The 12766-nt window shown below is 43.7% G+C and overlaps 1 protein-coding gene across 5 annotated transcripts in view; it reads right to left on the reverse strand.

Annotated features, from left to right (window-relative positions):
• The window catches only part of VPS53 (VPS53 subunit of GARP complex), a 70487-nt gene that overhangs the window by 14308 nt on the left and 43413 nt on the right, over window positions 1-12766 (reverse strand). For all 5 annotated transcript variants that reach the window (XR_012676568.1, XM_075168505.1, XM_075168504.1 and 2 more), the window contains exons 15-18: window positions 11589-11736; window positions 10554-10636; window positions 6872-6950; window positions 1802-1950 (exon numbers count right to left, since the gene is read on the reverse strand). Coding sequence is in view for 4 of the 5 variants with exons in the window: in XM_075168505.1 (XP_075024606.1) it covers window positions 1802-1950; window positions 6872-6950; window positions 10554-10636; window positions 11589-11736 (459 nt within the window). In the remaining variant the exon portion in view is untranslated. The remainder of the gene's footprint in view (window positions 1-1801; window positions 1951-6871; window positions 6951-10553; window positions 10637-11588; window positions 11737-12766) is intronic.

Genomic DNA, 12766 nt, shown 5'->3' on the forward strand with positions numbered 1-12766 from the left:
ACAGTGGGCAGGCCAGCATATTCCATAAGAATTCAGAGCTTCAAAAATACAAATGTTTGTATGCGTTAAAATGTCATAAGCATTTTAAGTAGGACAGTGCACCCTTACCACTGGGCTAGTTCTCCTTAAAACCAGGCTGTACAGAAGGACTCTAAATATGAGCCGGCAAAAACAATCTTCAGGAACCAAATTTTCACTTCTACACTTGATCCACAGCACAGAGAATTCAGGGTTGTGTCTTAATTTTAATGTGCTGTAGATCAGAGCTGTAGCTGTATTAAAAAGGTTTTGAAGCGGAGCGGTAGTTTTGCAGGTCCCCGTTCTATGGAACAAGCTGTGATGAAGGCACTCAGCTTAGATGTGAACTTTTCTCAAATGTGAGAGCTGGGCATTTTATCCGGAGTTTACTTGGTATGTGCTCAGCAATAAAGTTGAAAGGGAGGCAACTAAGCTGAGGTATTAAAGAGTGGGCTGTGAACAGCTGAGTAAATGGGGTTTGTTATTTATCACCATGTTAGCGATACAAAATTCAAGCGTAACCACATAGAAGGCTTAAGTGCAATAAATTTTCACTGAGACAGCATTTCAAACAGTGATTATGGGCAACGTCATAATATGATTTATCAGTAACTGCTCCTTAATGCAAACTAATGAGTACCCTGAGATAGAAAGGGGGAACGAAACTCTCAGGCCAGCCTCCCTGCTGCGAAAGCTAACGGTTCTCAGGAGAGCCTGCTGCATCCTTCCCTGCTGAAGCAGGAGCTGAAGCTCCAGTCGCAAACCCACACAGTAACTGCCAGGCCATACAGTTTATTTCAGGATGATTAGCTTATTACAGATGAATGAAACGTTAAGGTATTTTAGAGTGACACATGATATGCATGGTACTGCTCCCAAGTCTACCAGCATAGTCACATGCAACACCAAAAGCAGCAGCTACCCTGGCAGAGTCCTCCCGAGGGTTTTTCTTGGGGTATTGGCACGCAAAGCTCAGCTGGCCAGAGGCAAGCAGGGAAGAGTTCAAAGTACCTTCCAAAAGAACTGAATTTTTGTTTCCGACACATAGCTTCAAAGTTTGGACGTCCAAGAGATGCTGGAGAGCTGCACCCTCAACCCTGAATCCAGAGGCAAGGGGAATTTCTGTCTCACCTTCCAGTTCTTTCATGCTGCCCAACATTAAGTGACTTGCCAGGAAGACACTCGTAATACCCCCAAAATCTTAATGTGTATTTCTCCTCCCTTACTTTTTGCACAGAAAAGAGGCTTTTAAACTGTGAAGGTAGGGTATACTCATCACACATGCCCTCCTTACAGTGCTACAGCTATTATAACGGTTATTTTGAGGCAAATGATGCATCAAATTTCTCAGTACCTGGAAGCACCTCAGCCTCTTACCACTGGAAGGAAAGTAGGTTCCCAGAGCAAGAGTCCTGTCTATATTCAGACGTTCAAAGCCTTTTTTACATGTCCAACCCCAAACTTTCTGTACTTGGCAAACAGTGGACAGTGTTCATCACAATATTTTATGGGATGGTTTAGGCACGTGAAAAGGAACGAATCAATACAATTGTCTGAGAAAACCTGCCTCAGCAGGAAACTTGAGACAAGAAATTGAAGTATTTTTTAACCTTGCCAGCAGCTGCTGGTGTTTGCTGCCCTACCCCACCTCCCTGGACGGAGAGGGTCTTCACCCAGACACCGAGCGCCGCTGACGCTGCACACCAAAGGCAAACAGACTATCACGTACAAACCAGTGAGAACCAGAGACCCCGAGAAACTCTGTGCCGCGTTGGTAACTTACTTGGCGAATTTTATACAGAACTGAGTGAAATACTTTCTTGTGGAGGCCAGATTGTCACGGATGATGGGGACGTTCTGTTTAATGTGGAGAATCACTGAGGTGACATAAGGACTCTGGTCACCAACGTGTTCCACGTTCTGCCACTGCATCTGCACAAAGGGGAAAAAACAACCAAAAAGACTGTTTAACTCATTAGGATTCACGCAATAGGTAAGGAAAACTGTAGAAACTTCCTGCCAAAAGATCTCTAAGGAATCATCATGAGACTGCCTCTGCAATTCACCACCAAGGTCAAGTTCTTCGTCGCTATACTGATTAAGCAAAACCCTTCCACAAGAAGATACAAAGAAAACCCAGAACAACCCTTTTTGCACCAGAGCAGAGAGAGATTGTGACCGGTAACCTACACAAACTGGGACCACTAGGATTAAAGAGGCTTTTGGAGCATGCCAGGCCGCCTTAATATTTAACAGTTTCCAGTTTGCCGGGATGAAGTGCCCATATAAATCCTGATTACAGGCATTTGAGAAAATATCTGCAAGCTTGCAAAGTCTGGATTCCTGTATGGCAGCCAAGACTTTAATACTGGTGAGACTGATGACAGATAGATGGAAGAGGTAGGAATAGTCTTAAAGTCCAAAGCACTCCACACCAGCGTAGCTCACACTGAAAACACTTCTGGTGTACAAGCTAGGATGCCAACTTCAGCTCATCCCAAACACACATTAAAAAAATACAAAATAAGATGAGTTACTTAACCTCCCATTTTGTTTTCATTTACCGTCAGCAGAAACGCAAGAGAATAGCCCCTGTGAGCCAGATGTGCGACTCCCTTGACTTTCTCTAAGCCTTATTTGCAGTACACAGGGAGTACTCAGTCTAAGTAATGTGGAAAAAAAAAAAAAAAAAAGAGGTCATTGGGTAAGGCCTGGCCAAGCATCCGAGTATATAACAAAGTCTCCAGAAAAGTGCTCTTAGCTCTGCTACTGTTCAGAGACTACGCACTCTGCAGTGCGCTCCAACTAACTGTTTGGAGATGCTGTTCTCATGCTGGAGATGAAACAGGAGGAAAACGGATATGAAATCAGGATAGGAAACCGGGCACATGCAGAAGATGAGCTTTTTCTTTTGAGGGCGTGCTTGTCCTCAAACTTGTTTTCTCAAGTTCTGGATTTTGCATGTGAAGTTTTTTATTCCTGGTTTTAATTTAATTACAGCTACTTTGATCACTGCAACCCAGCTGATTCAATTCCATCCAAACAACATGCAGCCTAAGTGACTTAATGGGCAAGAGAAGCCAAATTCTTTGCAAAGCCACAGTGTCTGAGAGAGTCTACACGTGTCCTACCAAAGTTGTCTTTATTTAAACCAAACAAACAAAACCCCAACGTGCTCATCTCGCATCACTCGCGTAGCTAGAAGGGATATCTCCCTCATCGCCTGCTCTACAGGTTTTCATTCCATCTTACTTCCATTTGGAGGATTGCTCAAGAGACAAGTGCTTTCCTACTCCTCATGGTACTTGTCATATCCAAAGAAAATACTTTGTGCCTGTCTCCCTGACGGACTCACACATTCCCAGCGCTGGCCCTTCTTGACAGACTGCGATCCTCAACGAACAGACCATCCCCATATAGCGGGAATGGCCAGAAAGTGGGAAGGGATTGCTGAGTTGAATTATTGCAACAACAATAAAACAGTAGCTTTTTCATTTTGTTGGTCTTCATTCCAAAAGCAATACTTTACAACCAAACCTTTAAAGCATGAACAGTAAAAATAGCCCTTTGTATGTGTGTGTGGGTGTGTTTCACCCAAAAAAAACCCCAGTAGCTGCAATGAAAGACATAGTACACATACTGAAAAGTCATCAAAAGAAATATGAGCCCGACTCTTCTGGTAAAGCTTTGTTCCTGTCATTTTAAATTTATTCCTCTTTTTCCCTCATCCTATGTTTTTCTTGGGATATCCACATAGTTTACATACACAAGCTGAAAATGAGCCCAAAGAACAGGCGCAGCGAGGCCCCGCGCTCGCCGGCCAAAGGGAGAAGCGCCGGCACGGGGCGCCCCGGCAGCAGCCGAAAGGCACCTGCACAACCACGAGGACACGGGGCGATGTGGCCGCCTGCAAGGCCAGGACCCGGGTTTGAAAACCTGGTGTTACCTTCAGAGATGGTTTTTACAACAAAAACACAGGACCCTCAAGATTTTAGGGTGCTTTCTTAAGATGGAGAGAAGAAGAGAGAAACCCTACGCAAAACTGGGGTGGTTTGGCACATAACGAGAGCTGCACTCTCTTCTGGGCATAGCGGGGGCTCAAGAGCGCCCTGGGTCTGCCCGGCTGTGGGTCCCTGTGTTCCCACACGTCCCTGTGTCCCCAGAGAGCTCGAGTGGGGTGGCAGGGCCAAACCAGGTCCCTCCTCCATGTCCGGCACTGACAGGGGTCTCTAGCAAAAGGGGTTGCTTTGTGATTTAACGGAGAATGAATCAGTCTCCAAGCCCCCCTGTGCTCAGTAGCACCCCACTGCCAGCTTATCGTTACAGACCGAGCGCGGGGAGCAGCCGTAACCACCGGGCCAGCACCTTCTCCCTTGACCTCCTGTCCTTACGCGGGAAGAGGTGGGAGGGGAGAGGAACGCCAGTGGGTGCTGCAGCAGCAGACATCGCTGCCTTTGAAACTGCCTCCCTTGTTTGCCGACACGAGTTTTTGGTTTGCGCTGTTGCGTGCTGCACCTTGTTTGAGGGCTAAAACGCACTCACGCTGACTTAATTAGCAGCTGGCAGCTCTGATTGTTCTGCTCTTGGGGCTTTCCTTGTATGTATTGGAGAGATTATTAGAGCTCCGTGTTTAAGTGCCTGCTGTTGTCCACTCACTTGTAAGGAAGTGGGAAATTGCAGCTGTGCCAAAAGGTTTTAGCAAAATATAAAAAAACAGCAAGCAATCGACATGAGTCACTAAAATGTCCCCCAGCCCCACTCACAAGCACAGTTTTACATATAAATCGATGCTTAATTCAGCAAGTAAATCAAACCTTATCCAGTGCAATCCATAAACTTAATTGAGGCAAAAATATCCCATGCAGATTAGCAGTTCCCTCATCCCAACAATTAAAAATAAAGCACACCGGGCAATTTAAGTGCCTGCTACAGATCAGTACAACACATCCACAGTACTTTGTTATCCAGAATATGACAACAGGGGTTTAGGGCAAATTCCTCTCCCACTTCACATCCCAGCTCCCTGTCCTACAGCCGTGTTTAATCATTTTACACCTGCTGTAGAGTTTGAGCAAAGATTATTACCTACAAATTTTGTAATATAGGGCCTTCTCCTCATTTACCATTTCTTCCAGAACACACAAGGTAAATAATCAGGAAACTGAGCACCATTCCCAGCTGAAAGCAATATTCACGATGCTGTTTTCTGTGTTAAATCTCTCAAAGTGGCCTGCAGCCAAAGTGGATTTAGAGGTTTAAGTATTTCTTAATTTACCTCTATAGTTACTGAACTTTTTCGCAAGGGAAAAAAAAGTCAGACTCCAACAAAGGACTGGGAATGTTGGATCCTGGAGGACATCAGAGTGAAGTAAATGAAAAGCAGCTAAATAAAGGAAGAGCCCTAATGGAGTAGGGGTCTTGAGACAGACATGCCTTCCCACTACAGGAGAATCGGAATCGATCAGGCACACAGTCTTTATTCCTTTAATAAAGACTCAAATTTTACATGTCCAAATACTAACTCTGCATTTAAATAATTACATGCATTTCTTATTCAAGTGTCAGAGTAATAACCCAGCCCTGAAAGAAAGGGAAGAGGAGGGTGAAGGAAAAACACTCTTGCACCAGACCCAGGTCTAGTAAAAATCACATAAAAGCAACTCTGTCTGCTGCAAATAGTGGAATGCGTGCACAAGTGACAAGTATTTATTTAGCTAATTTCATAACACTTAGCTTGTTTATATCTCATCAGTCCCATCACATGTGCTGCATTTTACCAGTGTTCCAAAGACAAAAATAAATGGCCTACCAGCTGCTGCTTTCTCAAGGTTGTGGTTTACTTGGGTACAAACAGTCAGAGCTAAGAGAGTCAGATACTACTACGCTACGTCGGTTCAGGAGGAGATCTAAGGAACTGTCATGGCACACATGCAACACCTGAAGTGCCGAGCCCTTCCTAATGGTGCTATTTTACTGGGCAAAAAAATCCTCTTTTCATTTGGAACATGTACAAGCTCTGTTACCAGCTGCATTCCACTTCAAATATTAGCTGGGGGTGGCGGGGCTAGTTACAGCTGGAATACATCATAAAGCAGAAAGCTATTAAAATTCATGGCAGCGAGACAATGTGTTGATCCTACAAAAATGGAGCTCTACGTTTAATATTTCTAATTAAAAAAATAGTTCAATCCACTTTTGTTGTCTTCACCTCTGTCTGAAGCAGTCTGGGTTTTCACAATACTTTGGCAAGAAAACACAGCTCTGCATTTCAAACGTATAAAAGCCAGCAGTGTAACTGCAACAAAATCCTTAAGCACTAATCGCATGGGCCTCCCTAGGAATGGCTCCATATGTCCTTGAGAGGATCACAGAAGCAATAGGGCTCAATCTCAATTCCATATTACCCTTTGAGTATCTCCATTTAACAGCCACAAACAAGCAGGCTAGTAAAACTTCTTGTCAAAGAACACAAAGAGCGCAAAGAGAAGAGCAGCGAGAAGGTGTATTTGAAATTTCATGCTAAAAAAGCTTTCCCAATTTTAAAGACTTTCACTGGCTTTAGGAGTGGAAAGAGAAATCCTTAGATACTTACAGAAAGTATTTTATTACCCATGTGTTTTAATGTGCTGCAAAAGAATGAACGCTCTAATCTGAATTATAGGAGTTTCTGGAGTGAAGGGTGTATTTATAACGACAGCAATTACTGCTCTAAGAAGCAAGAACTCCTCAATATATGGCTAAGTCTCAGGACAGCGTAAAAGGATATGTCAACAGTGAAATCAAGCAATCAAAGCAAACAAGAACTCCACACGGATCTTAAGGCTACCTCCTCCTGAAACAAACCCATCCCTACCTTGCTCATAGCAGTCAGGGCAGGGTCACAGGCTACATCCAGGTCCTGCACTAACAGCTGTATGCTGTTGGAGATCACACTGCAAAAGAAAATCAAGCACGAGTTTTAGAATAGTACTCAGCAACAGTGCCAGAACTGGCGTATTTGACTGCAAAAGGAGGAAAATAATCTACTAGCCGACAGTGGCATTATGCTGTGAATACACATGGCTAAAACTTGTACGGAAAAGAAGCGGGGAAGTTCTGCATGCTGTTCATCAGGGAGCTACACAATGGGCTTTAGCGTAGAGAGGACATTTTTATAGTTGACCTTTCTCTGTTTTGACACATAGAATGGGCTGGAGATCAAAGGTGTCAGATGGGGTAACCCCCTGCCTGCGCATCAGGAAGAGGAGAAACCCCCGAGTACCGAGCCCAGACTGGGATTTGGCTTCAAATTTAATCCGGTCTGCATAAATCTAACATTTTATCATCTCTCCACTTATTCACAGTCAATATTCAACTACTCACAGAAACCTGCAAAGAGGATTTTAAAAAGTACATCTGTATGAGTTCTGAACGTGTCTCCCGTTTGAGAAGATGAAGGCAGATGTCTTATTTACACTGTGTCTAGGATTGCCGCCATCCGTTGTTTGAGTTTCTCAGAGACATATACCAGACTAAAGGACACATTAGTCAAACACATTGCCCTCCCTCCCTTTTTTTTTTTTAAACAGCACGATATTGCTTAGAGACATATTTGATGCCACCATACTACGATGCACATAAAGGTGCAACTGATCCTAAAACAGCCGAGAAACACTGTCTGCAGCAACTCGGACCACCCTCAAGGGCACGTAACCCAGTACTCGCATTACAGACAACTTCTGCTAGAACAAATAAGTGCCTGTGATTCACTAAGTAAGTAGGGTTTTTAAAAACAGTGTAAACTTTAAATGTGCCACAGATGCCTGTTTACAACTTCGGGATTATATATTAAGAACTGGATTTTACTTTTACTCTTTCTCCTGATGCTAGCACAGATGGGAATCACAGCTCTATAAGAAATCCGACCACTGCTTCCTCAAACCATCTTTCCTCCCCCTCGTTGTCTTCGTGCAGTTCTGGGTACTACTCTGGAGTTCACTGTTCACAATATTTTTAAGTGTCCTCGTCAAGATATGGTATCACCCACTCATAGCTGCTGCTGGCATCTGGGTGTTGTTCTTCACCGCGACCCGCAGAGGCTGTCTATTCCCTTTCCTAGAGCTCTAGCACACAACGACCGGAACAGGATGCCAAGTAAAAGGCTGTTCCTTCAGAGCAATTAATTTGTTTGTAAAGGCAAACTCATCCAAAATTAGTTGGAAAAATTAATATGGGAGATGAAGTGACCGTTGGCTTCAAGTTACATGATCTGAAACTTGCACTGGGATAAAAAAAGCCCGTGACCGTTTCTGCTGGTGCCTCTGCTTCTGCTGGGCACTACAGGATTTACTCCCTTGGGGGATTCCACCAGCGCAAGCGATGCCAAGGGAGCCGGACTGAAATAACTGTCTCTTGGGCACAGCTGACTCCTGCAGGGCGCCTGCTGGCAGCGACCTGTAGGAAAGAGTTGTGGTTTAGCACCAAAATGAAACGCAACTCTCTCAGTGGAAGGAAAGTGACTTCATCACCAGTCTCCGCAGGTCAGGAGTCTGTCTGAAGCTGGGTGACCAAGTACAGGTTCTCGCCTGAAAACCACAAGACTGCAAAAAGGGAGAGAAACCTATTTGTCTACACTTCAAAATAAACACTACACCTGCTGTAGAGGGGTAACGGTGCAGCAAGGAGCGTGTTACAAATGCACCATGAGACATCAAGAGGGTTTGGATCCTGGTTCTGCTAGAAGCCACTTCAAACCTGTGCCCCGGGCAGCACAGGGCAGTACTGCAGTGGCAGTGCATGGATCCTCATACAATCCCTGACAGATACACAGAGGCTGATGGACCAGGACGCCGAGGCCGTAAATGATCGGTATAGTTCTAGAATAGTAAGTTCTTACTATAGTAAGTTCAACGCTCCAGGTCTTCAAGGGGTCTCTGAACACTGCCCATAATCTCACAACAGATCAATAGAGCAGGGGTGGGAATCATGGATTTCTGGATTTACAGGACAATAATTTTCCTTCTACTGAGCTTCAAGAAGAGCTCATTATCTTTTCCACATTTCCTAAAGAAAATGCTTAGCCACCCCAGGGGTAAAACCCGCCGAGTTGACCACTTTATAAGCATTTGGGGTGGTTCTGCACTCTCCTTTCTGCGAAGGAAGAAACACTTTTCAGGGTGTGTAAAAGCAGCAACGTTTTATCACTTTCTTTATGACCATGCCTAAATCCCAGAAGAAACAACTTGTTTGATGTTGAATGAGCAAATGCCAGAGAGTTTTATAGCTACGACTTACACTGACAGAAGACTGGACAAAGTGCTGTACTGGAACAGACTGAAAGTCAATTAAAAAGCCTTCGTTACAAGATACATCAGGCCCTGTCAGTTTAACTTTAAAGCTGTCCAGAACAGCAAACATGAGCTGTACATTTAAACAATTTCCAAAACACATCATATTGGTCGCCTACGACCAACCACCTTGTGAGGCAGCCACCGTGGAAACTGAGCAGCGACTCAAGGCAGCTGGCTCCTGCCGGACAGGCCACAAGAAAACACAAAACTCAACCCCAACTTGTCCATGTTAGCAAAATCCCACCACATGGCATAGTTTATTTCTACCGCCCAGCTACCTTGCTTGCTTTGGCTTAGTGGAGACAGCAACTCTAGCTTTCGGTCAGGGATTCACTCTTAAAACAGTCTGAGAATTATCTAAAGGGAAGGGAGTCTCTGCATTCTGGAATGGAGCCCGAGACCATGTGAAAAACCTGGATGGAGATTCAGCGGCATCCTGCCCACTGCAGCAACGGAGGAGGAATCACAGGAAGGAAGTCTTGTGAAAAAAATCTTACTGCTATCTGGGCTGAATCTTAGTTTTAAGGAGAAGGAAAGCTGGTGATAGGGATTATTTTCCCAGCTTTGGCAAGGTTTTCTTTTGTCTGATGTAAGGCAAAACAATTATTTTTTTGCCTCGATTTCCTTCTCTCAAAAAATATTCAATGTTTGTCAGCGGTGGAGAGGAGAGGATGTTAGAGGGGAATATATTTAGCATCGTTACGTGAAAAGTTATTTTAATGAATGATAATCTTCTCTCAATTATAATCCCCAAATATAAGATCGGATCAGTCTTTTATGTCATCTGAAATGGGGTTTGATCATACTGACAAGGCTGCTGATTAACAGTGGGAAGCTAAAGCAGGAAGGAATGTACTGAAATAGCTTCCTTTCTTGAAATGTAACAGCCACCTCACAGAGCTGCCAAGATGCAAATGATGTTTCAAATGGAAACTCACTATTTCCTTTCCCCTTTCCAGTGCTCTTGTTCCTTTGGCCAGGACGATGGGGAACAACTACATCTGAAGTCTGTTCTACCGCTGCTCTTGGGCTAGCCAAAGGATGACCATTCCTTCAGCAGGGAAATGCCTGTGCCTAGGCTGCATATCTGGGTGGGTCCTACGACGCTGGGCTCTTGGGCTTGTATTAGCACCATTATCCAGCACCATCCGGCTGACAAACTAGGATGTTTGATATACTCTGGGAGGACGCATCTGCTGAACATACATGCTGAAAGTGTCCATCTCTCCCGTCAGGTTGATTCTCTCCACTAGACTTGCATCCACTTTTTCTTTGAGTTTCTCTTCCAACTGTTAGGAAACAAAAGAAGCAACAGAAAGATCAGATTTCTTACTTGAAATGACCAGTCTTGAAAACCTATGTCCTGGAAAAGCCAGCTTCTTAAAACCTAATCTGTGCCCAGACTATATCCAAAACTCAGCCAATGAACAACGGAAATCTCTCCTTGTTGGACACCCTAGACGTCTTGATCTGCCAGGATGGCCTACGGTGGCACTGCGTCCTCAAAGCAGTAACCTCCAAGGTCATCCATGTAACTCTAGCATGACATGCTAATGTACTAGCTTAACGCTGTGGCACCTGTCCTGCTAATAAAGATGTTTTCCAACACCCTGTCTGTGCCCAAACTGCAGAGGAGGAGGATTGCCAGTTCTACGGGTGGAGAGGCCCCGATACGGCCAAACATCACAGCTCATCTACTAACCTATGGCATTTTGAAAGCACCTGAATGTAAGGAGCACTGTGGCTGCAAAGCATATCAGCATAAATACCTCCTCTCCTGGCTCCACCTTGCCCCAATATTTCATGCAAGCAGTTTCCCAAACCTATTCTGAATTACTGTTTTTCTTGTTTTTATAAAAGGGAGGTTGTGAACCATGAGAAGAGTCTTTTTTTTTTAATTTAAAAATAATGCAATCCAAAACAAATTACGTAACAAGTATAAAAGGATAGCATCCAAAACCGATGCTGCAAAGCAGGATTATAAGCAAATCACTTTTCTCAGGTAGAAACAGCAAAATCAATACTTTTCTTTTTTTGAAACACAGATTTAATAATGTAGAGCTCAATAATCAATGGGATGCTACTTGGAGCAGACACTACTATGGATATTTTAGTACTTCCGACTTCCAGTCTCCACAGCAGGCTACCCTGGAAGGGGGAGCAGCAGAGCATCTCGTCACAGAAGAGGGGCTGCTGCTGGGTGTCTTCTCGGAGGTACTGTAGAGGAAAGGGAAAGCTCACCTGCTGGGTGGTTGCCAAGCAGTACTCTGCAGTACTAAGGATGCTGCAAATGAGGCAGAGTTCTTCTAAAGTAAACTTAGCCACTTCAGAGCCTTCCTTTTCTTTCAGCAAACTAGTGATGGTGAGCCCACCACTGCTGCTAGTTGTCCTGGAAAAAGAAAGACAAAACCTGTAAGGCTTTCAGGTGTACAGACACACACAATGCAAAATTACGACTAGATTTCAATGCTATAAAAAGCCCTTATGACCACAAAGTCCAATGTCCTGTGCATCACAGATCAGTGTCATTCTACATCAAACCCATAACTGCTGTTTTGGTTAAGGAATATCTTTTAGAAAGACAAACAGAACTCGACATCAAGTCTTCAGGGAAAGGACAATTCACTCATTCACAACATGGTAGATCAGGATGCGAGTGGAATACAGCTTTCCCCAGCTAGCTTCACCTTCACTGCCAGTTACTCAAAATCTAATTAAAGATTACAGAAAAATCTCAGCAACTATTAGGCAGCTTGTCATATTTATCTTCCCAGTACTAAACAGATGTCAACATGCATTTGAAACTTTGGTAATCTGTTTTAAAAACTGATGATAGCAACACAGTAAATTATAGAAGATGTGGCTTCTTTCCACCGTTTTCCAGTGATTAACGGCTGTGTATCAACAAAGAAAGACTCAGAACAGTTTAGAGTCAGGAAATTCCCTACCTCTCAACTCTTTGTAATCCAAACCCATTAAAAAAAATAGGACAGTGATATTTATCTTGGACAGCAAAAATGGAGCACAGAAAAAAATGTGTATAAAGAATGCAACTGAGGTCTGATGGAGAATGCACATTAAATTTATCTTTCCACTTGTCTGGATGTAAGACTCTCCCCTTATATCTGTAAAAGATTTTACTGGTTTCAGAAATTCATTCTGCTGCTCCCAAGTTTACAAGGGAAAAAAACTCAAGATGGTAAATAACATACAAAATTACTTGTAGTTAAGGCTGGCAAGATCTCAAGGAGCTGCTTTAGCCTGTACACTTACCCATATCGGTGTAAACCCATAATGATTTCCTTTATTTTCACTGGATTTACATCTACATAGTTTATTCCTACATATATAAAATGTTACAGAGCAGACGGAGTTACAGGTAAGCACTTTAGCACCACACAAATAAACCACCTTCATTA

Source organism: Calonectris borealis, chromosome 19 (assembly GCF_964195595.1).
Source record: "Calonectris borealis chromosome 19, bCalBor7.hap1.2, whole genome shotgun sequence".
NCBI classification, from domain to species: domain Eukaryota; kingdom Metazoa; phylum Chordata; class Aves; order Procellariiformes; family Procellariidae; genus Calonectris; species Calonectris borealis.